The sequence below is a fragment of the Euphorbia lathyris genome, chromosome 4 (assembly GCF_963576675.1).
Source record: "Euphorbia lathyris chromosome 4, ddEupLath1.1, whole genome shotgun sequence".
Lineage (NCBI taxonomy): Eukaryota > Viridiplantae > Streptophyta > Magnoliopsida > Malpighiales > Euphorbiaceae > Euphorbia > Euphorbia lathyris.
The window spans coordinates 1,558,691-1,578,614 of NC_088913.1; the positions used below are offsets into that span (position 1 = coordinate 1,558,691).

At 40.9% G+C, this 19,924-nt stretch overlaps 1 protein-coding gene and 1 pseudogene across 1 annotated transcript; both read right to left on the reverse strand.

Annotated features, from left to right (window-relative positions):
- Window positions 1-402: 402 nt before the first annotated feature.
- LOC136226279 (scopoletin glucosyltransferase-like) lies at window positions 403-3,112 on the reverse strand (annotated as a pseudogene).
- A 187-nt stretch (window positions 3,113-3,299) lies between these two features.
- On the reverse strand, window positions 3,300-4,880 carry LOC136226280 (transcription termination factor MTERF15, mitochondrial-like). The gene has a single exon (XM_066014664.1). The coding sequence runs from the start codon at window positions 4,838-4,840 to the stop codon at window positions 3,674-3,676; it is 1,167 nt and encodes a 388-aa protein (XP_065870736.1). The 5' UTR covers window positions 4,841-4,880; the 3' UTR covers window positions 3,300-3,673.
- Window positions 4,881-19,924: the final 15,044 nt, after the last annotated feature.

Consider the following 19,924-nt stretch of genomic DNA (forward strand, 5'->3'; position numbering starts at 1 on the left):
GAATAGTTTCGACCCTCTGGCTCTATAAAATTTGAGATTGTGGTGGTTCCAGACTCTCTTTCTCTAAGAAATCTAGATCGATGGCTGAATTAGCACCCCCAAAATTTATCCAGGTCCTGTTAGGCGTTCTCTAAATCTTGCACTCAAAATTTATCCAGGTCTCTTTCAACTTGCACTCAAACGTCTAACGATCTTCTAAACTCTCAACAGAATTTTTGCTACTTCAACTTAGCTTCAAATTATCCTAGGCGGATGTATAGGTCGGCTTACTCTAAAACCGCCCCTCCGTGGTAACTCCTCAACAAACCATCAGACCCAAATATTATTGAAGAGAATAGAAAAAGTTCATGCAAAAGACAGTCTAAACAGTAAATTAAACAAATCAGAATTGCCGAAAACTGCTAAAATCATAAAAATGAAAAAATTTCATAAATACGGATAGAACCCCACCAATATGTCTCGTAACAAAACAAACAAAATATTACCATAGTATCAGCAACCCGATTTCCTTCCTTGTAAATGAGTAATAACGGATCCATGGAGGAACCTCCGAAAACAAACAAGTCAACCAATCTTGTCTATACTTTCAAGGAACCTCCGAAAACATCACTTAAAAGAACTTCATTACATAAAATGGAATCACACTCTAATCAAAGACAATGCCAACCATTCTCCAAAGCTTTCATAACCACTCTATAGCGCGATTAGCGCCTTTTAGCACCAGCATTTCTGAAAATCCCACCCAAACCAGCAGCTCCAGAAGTACCAAGAGTGGAACCATCCATATTAATTCCTACTTTTGGTAAATTAAGACTGAAGCTTAATGAGTTCATCAATTAAAACGTTAAGATCCGAATAGGATGATCCACCTTCAACTGCCATTCTTGCAATCTGCCCAAGTTCATGAGCTTTTCTTCTCATTTCTTCACTTTCCATTATCTGATTTATAGCCTTCTCTACACATTCACTCTTTACAATGCTATGATCATCAACATCAATAGGCCAAGTCACGAATTTTCAATACATCTGTCACAAATTTTTCATTGAAGAATTGCTCACTTCCTATAGGCCAAGTCACCATTGGCAACCCTGCGGCAATTCCTTCAAGCGTTGAATTCCATCCGCAATGAGTCACGAATCCCCCTATCGCTTCGTGTTCAAGTATAACTACTTGCAGTGCCCATCCTCGAATTATCAGCCCTTTTCCTTCCATTCTTTCTTCAAATCCTTCAGGCAACCAATCTTCGTCTTCTTCGTGATCAATGCTCGTCCGAACCACCCATATAAAGTCCTTCCGAGAAGCTTCAAGTCCGATCGCAATCTCCTTCAGCTGAGTTGCTTTGAAGTTGGTTGTGCTACCAAAACATAAGTAAACAACCGAATCAGGTTTCATGGAATCAAGCCATTTCGAACTCGTTTTCATCGATTGATGCTTCATGTCCTCTTCGTGCTTGTGCTTCAACATCTCTATTACAAAGAGAAACTGGGCCAATACTCCAAGCTCTCCTTCCCAAAACGTTTCGATAATGTTCAGCATACACCGGTTCGAGCTCGAAAAAACTGTTTACTACTACTCCAAAGCTCTTCAGCTCCGATTCTATGGAAGACTCGTACAGTTTTCTCATCTCATCGGTTTCACTTTCTCGTAACTCAGCTTTCAATAGTTTGTTTCTTGAGAGCTTCATATCTCCAGGAAAACTCGGAACGACAAAGAGCTCTGAATCTGACAAGATGTTTTTACAAGTGAATAGATATGGTAGTACATAAAGAAAAGAAACAAGTTCCATGAAAAACAAGCCTTGGGATACCAAATTTGGAAGCAGAATCAGTAGCCCAAGGAAATATCCAATCAGCAACAAGACAATCTGGATTGATTTCTCTTAGGACTTTTTCCAGTGGATCCTGAAACAAAGCTGTTGCAACTAGAAATTTGGAGAGAACTTCCCATCCTAGATTCTTGGAAGAGATGAAATCACCATTTTCACATCCTTCTGGTAATCCACTTTCAGTTATAGGAAATTTAAGGATGTGAAGATTGATATTAGAATCTGAATTTGGGGTTTTTTTTATTTGTCTAGAAACAAGAGGTTGATTGAGCGGAGTTGTGAGAATGGTGGTTTTGAGGTTTCTTGAAGAAAAAAGTTTGGCTATGTCTATCATTGGAATCATATGGCCATGAGCCATGAATGGGAAGAAAAGTATATGTGGTTTCTAAGATTCACTTCCCATTGTTTGATTGCTTTGAAATTAACCAAAAAAGATAGAAGATGAAGATGAAGTTGCTGTTTAATAAAGTATTTTTTAGATAATTTGTTATAATAACTCTCCCTAAAGTTGACTTAATACAAAAGAAATAGAAGATGAAGATGAAGTTGCATAGCTGTTTAAAAAACTATATACTAAATTATTATTATTTTTGTATTAAGTCAACTTTAGGGAGCGTTATTATAACAAATTATCTAAAAAATACTTTATTAAACAGCTACTGCAACTTCATCTTCATCTTCTATTTTTTCTTTTTTTTTTTTTTTTTGGTTAATTTCAAAGCAATCAAACCATGGGAAGTGAATTTCAAAAGCCACACGTACTTTTCTTCCCATTCATGGCTCATGGCTTATGGCCACATGATTCCAAACGGCAGACAAGCTTTTTGCTTCAAAAAACCTCAAGGCTACCATTCTCTCACAACTCCTCTTAACGAGCCTCTTGTCTCCAGACAAATCCTAAAGACCGAAATTCAGGGTTCCAATACCAAACTAAAATAGGCATCGATGCCACGTGCCGTTAGCATTTTGGACTATATTTGCTAATGGCGTGAACCTCAAGCTCCCATTTAAACGTTTTTTATCACGAGGCTGGATTTGCAAATGGGCCAAACCATATGTATGTTGCATGAACTTAATCATCCATGTTACAGAATTCAATATGCCAAGAGTAGATATTTAATATAATTCTCCAAGAAATTGATAGCAGAAATAGTTTGAAACATGCTATGTTATGTTTCGGAGGAATCAATAAATAGCAACAACCAATCATCATGATTTAAATGCATATCAACTATCTAATAATGAAAATAAATAAATACATTGAGAGGATAGTTTAAAACCTCAGGCAGCCATTTTCTCAGTCTCTGCATCTTCCATTACAATGTTCAGCCAACTTCAATTCCTATTCTCGCCTAATGCTAAAGCAAATGCTCTTTGCTCTGCCTCTCCTTGCACTTCAGCAGTCGGAACTTTCATTTGGCACTTCAAACTATTACCCGGGCTGCTTCTGGCACCTGATTCGTTTGAATTAAAGGCACTGATCCAGTAAAACTTGAAGATTTAGATATTGAATTGAAAGATTTGAAAGCAATGCATACAAGAGTTTGCAAAGATTTCAATATCCAAGGACCCTCAAAAGTGCATTAACTAGGATTCCAGGGAACTTGTTGAATATCCCATCGCCATTTCAAGCAAAACAAAGATTGTTTAGGGGCCGAACCAGTCTTCATCCGTAGTTTTATACCAAAAAAGCAGCACAAGTCTATATCTTTATCCAACAGAATGAAATTTATAGATTCCCAAAAGTAGACAAGAATTTCAATGTTATAGATTCCAACTTCACTGAGAACTTCAAAATTCATTCAAGAATAGCAGAAAAGGCAGTGAAGTAAATTTGCATCACCTTGTCATTCTACATCTTCTCTGGATTTTCTTGTTTCGGAAAGATTTAACTTGTGGTTATACAGATGAATTAAACGAGGAGCTTCCTCATGACATTTCACATATTTTTCCAAGAAACGCCTCTCTGAATATGTGAACAAACTAGTTATGCTTGAATCCAATTTGACTAGACCCTTGGATAACAGAAATTCAATAACTGCACCTCTTGGAATGAGCCTCTTCTTCAAGCTGTATCCGAGTAGTGCAGGACAACTCAAGATGACTGAATAGTGTAAACCCAATTTCTTTACATAAAAATCCATCGCAGCCATTAGCTTATCCTCTGAGATTGAGAGAATTGATGGGAACTTCTTGAAGGCTGTGATTATATCTTCATCGGACCAACCCCACCTCTTATAAATCGCAACCTTCTCATCCCTCTTCGATTTGCTCAATCCTGTCAATGTTTTGATTGCTAAAACAAACTGTGATTTCAAAGGATTAAATCCCATTTCCTTGACTTCCTCCAAAATCTTTCCAAATTTGACTGGATTTGTTCCAATACTTACCCAACTAGTATGAATTAACAGCAAAATACTTGATGCAGGCACTCCATTTTCTCTCAAAGTGTTTATATTAGGCATTAGAGCAACTTCAAGACTAGTATTTAGAACACGAGCATTTCGTTTTATCAATTCAATGGCTTTATATTCAGATTGCAATAGGTCAACAAAAAAACTAAAATTACCAACCAACTTAGTTTCTAAACTTATGTTGAAGATCCAGGGGTAGGTAGTGAAGATTGTTACAAGATCAGGGGTTGAAGCTCCGCTAGAGCGAAAGAACTCAAGTTTGGGGGAAATGGTCTTCTCTGGATGGCAACATAGCATTTTAGGGAACTTTTTGATCATTTCAGAGATTTGAATTTTCGAGAATCCAAACTTTTCCAAGGAGGATACAACCGAATCAGGCTGCTCCGAGGATTCAAATTGGAGAGTTTTAGAAGCTAAAAGAGCCGATTTAGGAGATAATCCACATGTTTTTGTGAGGTAAGAAAGAGTAAAAGAGTGTGGATTATCAGAATCACATGATAAGTATCGGACTGAAAATGAAACAACCATTGATGGGTTATGAGGTGTGACAGTGGAACCATTTCTAGAATGGAGAAGCGTTTTGCAGAGAAATTGAAACATGATAATTCTAAAACTGAAGATTGTGAAAGAAAACCTGACCTTTGCTCGAGATTGGAGACAAGCCTCAACCCAAAATGCAATTCTAATTCCAATTCCAGCAGATGAAGTTCAGAAATTCAGAAACTACGAAGAAGAAAGCAAAACCCTAATAAAGAGAGCAGAAGAGAGAGTAACTACGTCGTTTTGATGGGATTCCAACATCTGATCTGACTGATTGTAAAAAGGCACGGGGCAGGTGCAGCAGTAACACTGTAGTGATGGCAATGGCTAGGGTACCCAAACCGGTTTTCAGCCTTTGAAACGAACTTTTGCTATCCTTTTATTTTTTAATTATCTGTAACTCGTTTCATTACTCTAACGGATATATCTTTTACATTTTATATCTATTTTATTTAATTCGCGGATATTCACAGGTACCTTTACTCGTTAGGAATCAATAAATAAAATAAAAAATATTATAAATTTAATAAAATATAAATATAATAAATTATCTATCTAAGAATTGAACAAATTGAACCTTAATTAATAAGAATAAATTAGTTTGATGATATCACTTAATGGTTGAAACACAAAAGGTTGAGGTTCAAATCTCACATCTTACATAAAAAAAACAATGATATTTATTAATATATAAAAAATTTATGACGGATACCGGGTACCCTAGGGGTATTCTCATACCTGTCACATTATCCTAATGGGTAATGTTTTTTTATCACATACACCCGTCTCATACCCTTTTATACAGAGTACGGATAATCACATTAGAATTTGATGGGGCCGGGTACCCGTTGCCATCCCTAAGACTATGTGGTAAAATATTGGCTTGGCCTTGATGTATCCAAAATTTTATTGTTTTGCATTTGACCTATTATTTGGTCACATTTAGCCATTGGTCTATCTCAATTGTTAAAATTTCATCCAATTCGTATTAAAACTTAACTGAATCGTTATCTCATTGATTAGTAACAATATTTTGGCACACTTGAAATTAATAGGTTTTAGTTTGGGATTTCTTTTTTATTTTTTTAATCTAATTAATTATTTCCACATAGTGTGGTAAAAAAAAAAAAAAAAGAGGGCGAGCCTTGGCGCAACGGTAAAACGTTGTTGCCGTGTGACCAGAGGTCACGGGTTCGAGTCTTAGGAGCGGCCTCTTGCCAAATAAATTGGCAAGGGAAGGCTTGCCCCCAATACACCCTTGTGGTGGGACCCCTCCTCGGACCCTCGCTCAGCGGGGACGCGTAATGCGACCGGGCCGCCCTTTTTTTAGTGTGGTAAAAAAACTTAAAAAAATATCAGGTGTCAAGTCCAAGTGTCAAAATATCGTTACTTATCAAGTGTCAAGTCCAAATGTGACCAAATAATAGATCAGGGGCCAAATGATAAAATTTCAAATAAGTCAATGAACAAATAATGTTTTAAAGTTACTTGCGTAAATTACCCTTTTTTAGGCATTACACATTGTGTCCCTAGACTAAAAGTTAAAGTCAATTAGGATGCTAAACTGTCAAAATCATCGATTAGGTCCATGAAATTAACTAAAAATTATCAATTGAGTCTTTATTCTATTCTAAAATCAGAAATTATGACTATTTAATATAGATTGTAATAATCTCTATATTGGTTTAAAAAGAGTTTGGGAGAGATGCTTTGAAACTGTTCAGCTGAATGATTTTCGATGAGGTCTTGATTGATGATTTTTGTTTACAATGTGACTCAATTGATGATTTTTGTTAGTTCAGATACCTGATTGATGATTTTGCATAAAATGTCTAGTTAGCTATCTGACTTGTGTAAAATATAATACATTAATCACTCAGTTGTAAAAAAAGTAAGTTAAATACAGAAGATGTAAAACGATCAAGGTCAGTGTATGCGGTTCTAATATTAGAGAATACAAGTTTTACAGATGAGAAGTAAGAACTTTCTTTTTAATTTATTATGTGAATTATGTAATAATATTCTAAAGTCGTGCAATACATCTTCTGCATGGAACTTACATTTTTTTTTGTAGTTAGTATATACAAGAAATCTGAGATGAGCTTTAATTGTTTAAGATAAAATAGAAAATGACTAAAAAGGGTATGAGATCTCACTCTGATGCTTTAGTCAGCAAAGCTAAAAGCCAAAATTGATACTGATAAGTATATAGTCTAAATATGTAAGGACAATATTACCTTTTGATACATTGTATACCATCATATTTATATTATAAGATTGTATGCTCTAAATGAGATGGATTTCAGGTAGCACCGGCTTAATGGAACAGGTTTGTTGTCAACCTAAACCCATTGTACCAGCCATAACTAGGGGTACAACCGAGCCAAACCTTAGGTAGGCTCGGTATTGGCTCGTTAATATTTTGAGTCGAGCCCTCTCGAATCGAGCTTTGACGAGCTTTGACCGAATCTGACCGAGCTTTGACCGAGCCGAGCTTTTATCGAGCTTCTAACGAGCTTTAACCAAATTCATCATATACGCATAGAATAATTAGCGTAAAAAATAGAAAAGTCTTATAACATACTCCATAGGAATTCAAAATATTTATAAAGAAAAACAATCATGTTATTGTCAAGATTCCAAAACAGTATATGGTATTTGTGATCGGAAAACACAAGTGCAGAGAAAAATTTCAAACAATGACATATATATTAAACTTTGTAATGTATTTTATTTCTTATCAAAACCTAATTGTCTCGCTAAAGACTCAAATGTCTAAGCTTTTTTTGTGTCATTTTTTGTATGGGTTAAATCTTATTTGATTTGTGAATTGTGATGAAAACTAATAATAACTAATGAAATATATATTAAATATATATAATGAAATATATATAGTAATTAAAAATAATCGAGCCTGCTCGCGAGCTTTCGAGCCGAACCTGAGGAAGCTCGGACTCAGCTCGTTAGTGCTCGAGCCGATCCCGAACTCGAGTCGAGCCATATCGAGCCGAACTTTGATCGAGCTTTCACCGAGCCGAGCTCGAATAGTTTGCGAACTACCAAGGCTCGCTTGCACCCCTAGCCATAACCGTTATCTACAAAGTCTCTGGTTTGGGAAAAAAGGTAACGAATATTGGGTGGAAAGTGATAACATTCCTCCGAATCATCCTCCAAAAATTTACAAAGGCGTCATTTTTTAGGACTCATTGATGCGAAAGTTTATATGAAAAATCCCCCCACCTTCACCTTCAGCCACTGTTCAAAACCAATGCCACATGGACAGTCTAGGCCCCGTCTTAGGCGTTCAAAATCTAGAATCTGGTCTGATTTTTCACCGATTAGTCCTTTTCAGCATTTATTTTGTCTTTAGCCGATTTTTAGCCGTCTGGGTTCCTTATAGAAGTCACATAAGTGACTATGAACAAAAAAAATATTATTAATTTTTTTTGCTTTATTATAATTCACTTTTGAACATTATCGCATAGTTATTCGTGAATTGTGTTTATTATTTTCGAATATTTTGGTTTAATTGTTTTCTCTACTTGTTTTCATGATATGGTTTACTTTAAGGATATTGTTTAATAACTTTTCGTGAATTATATAACTTGTGAACATTATATTTAATTAGTTTTAGTTGTTTCAATGATATTGTTGTTGAAATGTTGATGTTTACACATTTTTAAAGATATATGTTACAAACATACGTATTTTAGCTAGTACAATATATATTTTAATTGATTTATATAACAATTTTGTTGATTAACCAATAACAAATACAAAAACACAAATCTGCTTAATCCCCTGATCATCCTTAAAGTCATGTCCGTCTGACTAGCGTCTATCATTTTTTACAATCTTGCATCCATCTGCATGTACTCCCACAGTAAAACCGGAATGATATGTTGAGATCTTCGGCCAAAATAGTGCAAATCACGTAGTAAATAAGCGGACAGTCCCCACACACCATCTCTCGAGACAGAACGAAGTGCTCCGACCATTCGGAGGATATTTAGCTTGAGAAAGTGGCATCCATAAACAATTAGGTTCAATAAGCATACACCACTAATAAATTTACACATTTTCTTAAATATTTAATTTGATAGCATATTAGGTTGGATTTTGGTGATTTTGGTGTTTTTAGGTGTAAAAGTTGATAAGAATGAAGTCAATGAAAGATCTTTTGGTGGCTCTTTGGAAATCGGGTAAAGGCATGTACATTATTTCTCTAAATAACAATCTCTTTCTTTTTAAATTATTTCTTGGAATTGATATTAGAAGAATCATAGACAAATGACACATGGTCTTTCAATAACAAACTACTCATTGTCAAGTGTTTGGGACATGCTGATATTCTTATGGAAGTTCTTATATTCCATACTGATGTTTAGGTCCTGGCTTATAATCTCTCAAGTGGCTTTATGTTGAAGAGTGAAGCGGTTGTTATTGGTAATCATATGGGAATATTTGTCTCATTTGATCCAAACAATTTCCAATACGTTTGGCGGGAGTATATGCATATATGAATTTCCATTGATTTAAGGAAAACATTAATTGATGCAGGGGAATTAAACAGACTTTCGTCCTAAACGATTGTTCGCGCAGGAACAATGATTAGAATCTTCAACGATCGTTGAATCGCGCACGAATAACGAAAATTGGAAAGAATAGAGACTAAACTTTGAAATTTTATTAATCAAAATCTCCTACATAAGGTGGGGGTCGTGCCTTTATATAGGCTGACAAATAAAACCTAATCCGAAACCTAAAAGGAAAAGCAACAAAAACAGGAAAATAACTGAAAGTGCGATAAAAACACAAAACTGTCGTTTTGAGGCCCTGGACGACCTCGGGAGGCTAAAAAACACATCCACCATGGGTCTATCAACCAATGGCTCTGATTCCGTGGGCCGAGCCCAATAAAATTAGGTTCCTGATAACATTGAGATATTATCCTGAGGACCAAAAGGGATATTCACCTCGAAGTACGCCGCGTAGTGGTCTCCAAAAGGAAGCTGGTTGGCGGATCTCCCCAGATCAGCTCAGAGAGATCCGCTGGCGGACCTATAAGGCGAATCTCTCCCTTCGCCTCTATAACGGCTGACCGCTGACTCGGCCATAAAAGATCATTAATGAGTTAACATTTAATCCGCCAGGTTCAGAATAACCCGTAACCGCCATTAATGAGGCATTAATGGAGACTTTCTAGTTACCTGAAGGTTACAACTTCCCAGCTATATATAGCCTGATCCCCTAGGTTATCAAGGTACACACACATTCTCACCATTCTTGTCAATTCCGTTGGTTTCCTTGATCCATCTTACTAACTTTGGCATCGGAGTGTCCCCGGCCGATCCCAACGGCACCTCACAGGGAAGTGCTCCGATCAAGGATTTTTCCTCAAGTTAACATTGGTGTGGTGAACGTGGAATCCTGAATCAAACAAAGGGTTTTTTCGTTCACGCTGAAAACGCAATGACCAACGGAGGTGAAAATCCCTCCTCAGGGATTGAAACACCGTTAGTTACACCATCTAGTGCTGGTCGCACCGATACAACCGCTCCAATAACGCATGTCGACACTAACATGCCTACCGCCGCTTTTATCAATATGTGTGCACAAGATATCGAGGCGCGATATGGACTCGAGATAGGAAATCGCCTTCGAACATACATGACTCTTCCTCCGCGTTGGAGCACGACGTCTACTTCAACCGTTTCATCTTTGCCTTTGTTAAACTTTGGCCTTGGACCAGGTGCCCATAGCTCCTCGTTCCTTCAAGCTCACAACACGGATTCCATGTTAACTGCCACGACATCAGGTGGCGAGCGACCAATTAATCGGGAGTTATTCCCTGGTGAGGGAAGTCAAAGAAATGATACGACCCTTCCTGGCGGATCTGGGGGTCCGGGGTTGAATCTTGGTGGGTTCGATATACCCAGGCATCCACGGATGAATTTATCCCTTGGCGGATCTAAAGGGCCAACTCGCAAGAAGCATAGAAAAGAGAAGGATAAGCGGATAAGGTCACCTTCGCCCCGACGAGCAAGATCCTCCCGTCGTGGTAGATCGCCCCCATCTACTGGCCGTAGGCGAAGTAAAAGGCCAGAAAAGGCATCCTATGCAAGTGACAAACGTAAGAGCTTTTAAGATTCCCAATCTCGCAATATACACAGGCAAAGATAATCCAGAAGCTCATGTTCGAAAGTATCGAATACTGGCCAGGCTCAACCGAGCCACCGAGCCCGTGCTCTGCAAAATGTTTGTCACCACGCTGGGGGCCCAGCCTATTTGTGGTTTCAATCTCTACCTCCGGGCTCGATAAACAGCTTCGATCAATTGAGCAGGGAATTCTGTGCTAAATTTGCCGGTTGTATTCCTGCAGTGGTGAAATCTGGAAAGCTTTTTGAGTTAAAGCAGAAAGCGAATGAACCCCTTCGGGAGTATGTGGACACTTTCAACCAATTGTGCATACAAATCGTTGATGTGGATATCTCCGTAGCTGTGGAATGTTTCGTAAGAAACACTACCTGCAAGAGTTTGCAGGAAGATCTCATCCGAAAGAAACCCACCAGCATGGCGGAGCTGATGGAGCGTTGTAAGGATTTTATAGAGGTGGACGACATTCGCCGAGGTTCACCATCATCGCCAAAAAGAGACAGGGGCGAATCTCGTCCTCGAGATCGAGACAAAGACAAGCGTCAGGATCCTTCCTCCCGAAGCAAGCGAAGAGATTCTAGGAATAAATCAACGTTTGTCACCTCCTTCACACCTCTCAATGCTTCTAAGAGTGAAGTTCTTATGTGGATCGAGAACAGCCAACACAAGCAGAGCATTTCATACCCCGAACCAAAGGGGGGGGAGTATACCAATAATGGTAAAAACCCTAAAAACTATTGTAAGTACCACAGGAAAAATGGCCATGACACTGATGCATGCTGGGAATTAGCTCGAGAAATTGAGCGTCTCATAGAAAGGGGCAAATTGGATCGGTTCATCCAAACGGAAGGCAAAAGAGGAGAAGGTGACAGACCCAAGGAGGACCCAAAGAAGAAAGGAAAGGGTACCATCAATGTCATAGCAGGCGGACCTGGGTACCAGCCAACGTTGAAAAAGGCAAGGACTACCGCCCTTGACAGGACGTCATTAAATCGCCCCTTTTCAGATGCAGGTCCTGAGATACCACCCCATGCAGATGCTCTGGTCGTCACTATGATGGTTGAAGGATGGGAGATGAAAAGGGTAATGATTGATACTGGAAGTTCATGCAATGTCATTACCCGAGGAGCTTTCGCCAAACTCAGGATTGATCCTGTTCAAGTAGAGCCAACCGTGGTCGATATCTTGGGAGTAACGGGACATACTATTCAAACAAAAGGCCAAGTTACTTTGGACTGTGAGCTTACAGACGATGATCAAGTTTGGAGGGGAGATTTAGAGTTTTCGGTCTTGGATGGTCAGTTAGCTTACAATATCATCCTCGGACGACCTTTTATCTCTGAAGTCGCAGCTCTTATCTCCATTCGCCACTTAACACTTTACATTCCCACGGCCAAGGGAGGTGTAATGATCAAAGGTAGCCAAAAGGTGGCCCAAGAGACGTATTCGGCATCACTAATGATTCGCCCCCAATCTAAGGAGGAAGATGAAGAGGAGCGTGTCACAATGGCCTTGGGCGAGACCGAAATGTACCTTATGGCGGATGGAAAGCAGGTGCGAATGGCTAAGGGGCTCAAGGGCGAGATTAAAGATGCAATCAGCAAAGTGCTCTGTGAGGCGGAGGATGTCTTTGCATGGAAGGATGAAATTCTCCCCGGAATCAGCCCAGACGTAATCACTCACAAACTCAACATTGATAAGGATGCAGTTCCTGTGGCTCAGAAACGGAGAAATCATGGCCCGGAAAGGCAGAAGGTGATTGAGGAAGAGATCGCCAAGCTCTAGAGGGCGGATGCCATCGAGGAGGTGCTTTACACTCAGTGGTTGGCGAATGTCGTGTTGGTGAAAAAAGCTGGCGGATCTTACCGTATGTGCATTGACTTTACAGATCTCAATAAAGCTTGCCCCAAGGACAACTATCCTTTGCCATGTATTGAATGCTTATAGATGGAACCGCCGGTCACGCAATGTATTCCTTTACTGATGTGAAGTCAAGTTATCATCAGATCCCTATGCAGCCCTCAGATAGAATCAAGACCTCATTCGTAACACACCAAGCCACTTATTGTTTCAAAGTTATGCCCTTCGAGCTTAAGAACGCAGGTGCAACTTATCAGAGGATGATGAACAAGATATTCGCAGATAGTAAAAGGGGTAATTATTCTGTCTATGTAGATGATATGATCATCAAAAGTACGACCGTAGAAAAAGCATACAGATGATATAAAGGAGGTACTGGACGTACTCCGACGCCACAACATTAAGTTAAACCCAGAGAAGTGCACTTTCGGGGCAACCTATGGAAAATTCTTAGGGTTCATGATCAGCGAAAAAGGAGTTAGCCCAAATCCTAACAAAGTTAAGGCAGTCCTGGAAATGCAAGCGCCACGAAATATCAGAGAGGTACAACGCCTGAACGGGCGTATCATAGCCTTGGGCAGGTTTATCTCTTGTTCAGCTCGCAGATGCCAGCCCTTTTACGAAGTCATCAAGAAGCAAAAGGCATTCGAGTGGAATGAGGATTGTGAAAGAGCCTTCGAAGGAATCAAGCAGTTCCTCACAGAGCCACCCATGATGAGTCGACCTTTGAAGGGAGAAGATCTCTACATGTATGTATCGGTCACAGACAAAGCCGTATGCACGGTCATGATACGAGAAGAGGATGGCCAGCAGTTTCCGGTTTATTACGTGAGCAAGGTTTTGAAAGACGCCGAAACCAGGTGTTCAAAGCTTGATAAAATGGCACTGGCTATTGTAACCACGGCAATCCGCCTTAGGCCATATTTTCAGGCGCATACTGTAGTGGTTCGAACAAATATACCAATGAGAAAAGTGTTGCAGAAACCAGACACTTCGGGAAGGTTGATGGAGTGGGCAATTCGCCTTGGCGAATTCGATGTGAGGTATGAAAGCAGGTCAGCTCTAAAGAGTCAGGTCCTGGCGGACTTCGTGAATGAATTCACTGACGAAGGGATAGATCATCCCAAGCCTCCGATAGAGGAATGGTCAATGTACACCGATGGAGCCTCCTCAGCGGATGGAGCGGGTGCAGGCGTTGTGATCAAAGGTCCCCAATACATAAAATTACGATACGCAGCAAAATTAAATTTCCATGCCACTAATAATGCTGCTGAATATGAAGCCCTGATATTGGGATTACGCCTACTCCAAGAAATCACTCCGGAGCGGATCGTAATCTATAGCGACTCTAAACTAATGGTCAACCAAGTAATCAAGAATTACGAGGTGAAAGACGAGGTTCTGGCCAAATACGTAGCGGAAGTCAAAAAGTTGCTGGATCACCTTGAAGCTAAGGAAACTAAATGGGAGCTGATTCACGTACCAAGGGAGTCCAACACAGAGGCTGATCATTTGGCCAAAATGGCCTCTTGTGAAGAAAACTGGACAGATCCGGATTGTCCCTTCGAAGTTAAAATAGCTCCAGCATTTGCCTCAGAGGAGGTATCCCTACTCACAACGGTAGAAGATGATTGGAGATCGGTCATTCGCCAATATCTGCTAAATGGAACCTTACCTGAAGACAAGGAAGAGGCACGGCGGATAGTCAGGAGAGCAGCTTATTTCTCCTTGATCAATGACGGCCTTTACAGAAAGTCCTTTAGTCATCCTTGGTTGAAATGCATTCTACCGGAAGAAGGGCAACAGATCCTCAAAGAGCTACATGAGGGATCATGTGGGGCACATGAAGCATCCGCCACCATCTTGAAAAAATCCAGGTTAGCAGGTTTCTACTGGCCCACGGCTGAATTGGATGCCCAAAAATTGGTAGAATCTTGTCACAATTGTCAGATTCATGCGAATGAATCACATACTACCAAACACATTCAGAGGCCAATCATTGAGGGACGTCCATTCGCCCTCTGGGGAATAGATATTGTTGGCCCATTTCCCCCGACTCGTCGGCAAAGAAGGTACGTGGTAGTGGCAGTGGACCATTTCACCAAATGGGTAGAAGCCGAAGTTGTTTCCTCCATTACTGCAGAACGAATGGTGGAATTCGTCAAAGACAGCATCATAGGAAGATACGGTGTTCCACATACCATCATCACCGATAATGGAACACAGTTCAACTGTGGCGAATTCAAGGCTTTCTGTGAGGGGTTGGGCATCCTAAACAGATTCGCCTCCGTTTATTATCCCCAGTCCAATGGAATGACCGAAGTAACCAATCGAACGATCGTGAAGGGGATAAAGAAGAGATTGGGAGAGCATGATAAGAAGTGGGCGGATCAACTAACAAGTGTTTTATGGGCTTATCGCACCACCCTAAGGATGGCTACAGGGGAAACACCGTTCACCCTTTCTCATGGCGTTGATGCCGTTATTCCAGTCGAAATACAGGTCCCCAGTGATCGAGTGGCCTTTTATTGTGAAGAGGACAACGGCAAACGACTAAGGGAGCACCTAGATCAGATTGAAGATCGCAGGGATCAATCCTATGTACGTATGGCAGCATACAAACATCGGATTGCAGCTTACCATGATAAAAACGCCAAACTTGTGGATCTAAATGTAGGAGATCTCGTGCTCCGTAAAGCTGATAAAGTCCAATCTCGAGAAGGTAAGGGCAAGCTAGGACTTAACTGGACGGGTCCATATCAGATAGTGGACAAGATTGGACCAGCCACGTTTAAAATACAGGACATGGAGGGCAATACACTACCACGCACGTGGAACCTCCAAAATCTCCGCAAATACTTTGTCAGAAAATGAAGTGTATACACGGTCTTGAGTACTCTTTTTCCTTTAATAAGCTTTTTTCCATGTGGTTTTTCTTATTAAAGGTTTTAACGAGGCTCACTTATAAGACCTACTTGCTGTAATAAGGTTTCTCCCATTAATAAACATCATTTGTTCTATTATCTATGTTCTTTTTATTGTTTACTGCAGCAATATCAATATTCCAGTCTTAAAAAGGGGGGGGGGGCATCCAACACTCTCCATATTTGCAATGTATCGCTATCTTAGAGATACGTCCTCGATGCCCTTAAAAACATAAGAGGATCAATCTTATGGGCGGATCCGCCTCTAGGCGGATCCCAATCTCCAATAGAGTTAAAACGATCCTTAGACGCAAGGTCTTTACACTCTCTTATCCTCCCCAGAAAGGAATTCACAAGTCCTACGGACGGATCATTTCACCTCAAAGATAGGTAGCAAATCGATCCCCTGGGCAGCTTTACTTCCTCTAGAAGGAATAGAACAGCTTTCAAACCTTCACAAAGGTTCATACAGTGGAGTATGGCTGGCCACCTACTCCAAATCCTAGGTGTCTATATATTTCCTTACGCAAACGTAAAGGTAAAATAACATAGTTTCCATAAAAGATCAAAACAAATTGTACTTAGAGATGTTTTTACAATATCCCAAATAAAAGCAAGCTAAACAACAATAGGAGCATCCTCCTTTGCGCTTTCTTCGCCCACGGTGCTTACTTGGGGATCCTCCTTCTCCACATTCGCAGATACGCCATCAGGAGATACCTCCTTATTCACCAAAGATGTGGGACCAAGTGGAAGAGCCTGATCAGGAATTGGTTCTGCATCCGCCTTAAGGGGCACTTCATCAAGCTCATCCACCGAGACCGTAGTAGAGGGTTTGGTTTCCTCCATAGGTCCCTTCATCCATCTCCGAACGTAATCACGGAGGTACTCCTTAGCGTCTGGAATTTTATTGAACTTCGCCACATCTTCTGGTTCAGGGACGGCGAATTGCGGATCTGTGAAGTTAATCTCAGGATGCGCCAAGGAGAAGTACGCCATAAGCATCTCGCCGTAATAAAAAGCTTGCACACCCACCGTGTATTCAGCTTCTCCAAGGGTGTCTTCGTGGCTTTTGGCATCAGATGCAATCTTTGCCTTTAAACTCTTAATCTCCTCATCCCTGAGAACTAAGGCGGCTGTGGCAGAAGCAAGGTTTGCATTCGCAGAAGCAAGACCTGCATTAATAGAAGCAATAGTGGAATTGGCTTCCACTATCTCTTTCTCCAACCTCTCAATAGTTGCCTTATCCGCCACATTCTGAAGGAGCTCATTTTCCATGGTGCGAAGGCGAGCATACAACTGTCAAAAACAAACGATTCAATCAAAAAGCAAAAGGACTAAGGAACTAATACTTTCTACATCTTTTCTAAAAGAAACTCACCGAAAGGAGCTCCGTCTTCCCCTTTTGAGCATGAATTGAACCAGGAATCTGGTCATAGTTCCTCTGCACTTCACCCACCTGACCCAAGGCCTCATCCAGATCATTTAGGATGGATTCGTTCTCGAAAGAACCTTGGGCTCCCAATTTGGCAGACCAGTATCCGCCAATATCAGGCTTTGCCGTCTACACAAACCTGAAAGAGTCATACTCCGGTCCAAAACTTGATGAACGAAAGGAAATCAAAAGGTAGACTACCTGTGCAATCTCCTCAGCAGGTTTGGCGGACCTCATGGCGTCCGCCATAAGCTTAAGGCCCCCAGTGGTGTTGGGCTTCCTCCTCTTTAGTGGCGGCTCGACCACCTTCTCTACGGGACGTTTACCAGTATCAGCTTGAGGATTCACCGCTTGACCTTTCTTGCGTGCTTCAGCCTCCAAAAACTTCCTGCGTGTCTCTGCAAGAGCGTGATTGGCCTTAGATACACCCCTGCTAAAGAAAACATTAAAGTAATCAAAGCTCACGAAGAAATGAAGGGTACATTGGTCAAATTGCGCAATCTTTGAGTAAATAAATTTATCCTCTTCCCGGCGAATCAATGGGATATCACTCATCATGAAAGCTAAGGCATCTGCATAAGTCCATGCATCCGCCTTAATCTGCTTCATGAGCTCCGCCACCTCCTCATCACTGTTCGTTAAAATTCGCATGTCACCCGCCATATGTAGCGGCCTGGGATTCCAGACTGAAGGAAAGCCCGATGGTTCGCCATCCTTTATCTTCACGTAGAAGAATTTCTCATCCCACCAATGAACATTAGACATTTTTTCGCTAAAAGGCGAATAAACTCCGAACTTGGCGAACGTGAGATAAGATTCGGACTTCCTTTTTTAGGGTTTATGAAAAGCTCTAAAGATACGGCCCGTGTATACAACTCCTAAATTCGAGGCAAGGTAGCAGTCTAAAGCAATGTCCAACCAGCAGTTAGGATGTAGCTGGCTGACTGTGATGTCAAAGTAAGAGAGGATGTCCGCCATCATCTTTGGAAAAGGAAGTCGGAACCCTCTCTCCACATGACTACTATACACTATGAGGAAGCCGCTAGGCGGACAGGAAGGACGTTGATGAGATGCGGCGAGCTGGGTCTCATAATTTTTGATCCAGGGAAAGCGATCCGCCAGATTCGCTAGATCCGCGGCATTCATGCGAGATGGAGTGGACTCCGCTCGGGGATTCTTTTTCTTGGGAGGAATCGAAGGAGAGGCCATTGATCCCCGGAACCACCTAGGGTCACCGACCGGAGCAACACCGGAGATAGAAGTAAAAAGAGAGAGATTCCTAGTGGAACGAGTCTGGTAATGATTACGCGCCGAGTTATCAAACTCAGCTAAATCGGAATTAACCGTATCCTCGGAAGAATGGGAGTTCTCCGACGACGAGGTAGTCCAGCTAAAATCTACTTCAATTTCAGAAGGAGGAGAGGAATTAAAAAGTTCTGAAGTTGATCTAGAAGATGAAGACGAACTTCTAAACATCCAGAGTTAAAGCGAAAAGAAAATAAACTTACATGAGAAATCGGAAGCTTGGTGCAAAACCCAGAAGAAATCCCAGAAAAGCTTCGAGCGCAGGAGAAAAATGGGGAAATGAGGAAGAAAGAGAAAGCGTAAGAAGAAGAAAGAAGTTTTCTTCTTCCTGGGACAGTGTGTCCACTACACGTGTCAATCATCCAATGGCATTGAACAATGTGCTCATTAATGCAAGTGTTTATGACGGCGCGCGGAAGTTCAAAAGCCCTAAAGGACTTTAAGGATATTTTGGGGGGGCTTCTGATAACATTGAGATATTATCCTGAGGACCAAAAGGGATATTCACCTCGAAGTACGCCGCGTAGTGGTCTCCAAAAGGAAGCTGGTTGGCGGATCAGCTCAGAGAGATCCGCTGGCGGACCTATAAGGCGAATCTCTCTCTTCGCCTCTATAACGGCTGACCGCTGACTCGGCCATAAAAGATCATTAATGAGTTAACATTTAATCCGCCAGGTTCAGAATAACCCGTAACCGCCATTAATGAGGCATTAATGGAGACTTTCTAGTTACCTGAAGGTTACAACTTCCCAGCTATATATAGCCTGATCCCCTAGGTTATCAAGGTACACACACATTCTCACAATTCTTGTCAATTCCGTTGGTTTCCTTGATCCATCTTACTGACTTTGGCATCGGAGTGTCCCCGGCCGATCCCAACGGCACCTCACAGGGAAGTGCTCCGATCAAGGATTTTTCCTCAAGTTAACAGTTCCGAAATCACTAAATTCCAATAAACCCGTCTTAACTTCAAAATCTCAATTTTGCCACTGGATCCGCTTTCTCCAAATAGTTCAAGGCCCGCTCCACTTCATCATTAATGATAAGCATAAAGTTGAAAATTCCCTCTAGGGATTGGTTCTGGGCTGAGGTCAAGTATGAACAAATTGAAAGGCTTTGCTTCATCTGTGGTCTTGTTAATCATTCTAAGTTTTCTTGTCCGAAGGTGTACGAGTTTGATGAAGGCGAAATTGTAAAGCCTTATGGCCCAAGGATGCTAGCACAAACTGGTCGGAAGCTTCGTAGTAGAGGAGCGAGATGGTTACTAATAGAAGTAGATATCCGTAGTGATGATGGTAGTTGTCCAATGTCAGTTGAATCACCACCAGAACAGAGTAATGGAAATATGGAGGGTAGCGAAAAGTTAAGAGTAAGGCTCTGTTCTTTATCGCTGAAAAAAAACTGAACTGAACTGAACTGAATGCTACTGAACTGAACTGAATTGAATTGAACTGAACTGAACTC

What these genes read in the sequence shown, in the direction of transcription:
- LOC136226280 (XM_066014664.1), bottom strand. Translation starts at nt 4,840, where the DNA reads ATGTTTCAATTTCTCTGCAAAACGCTTCTCCATTCTAGAAATGGTTCC.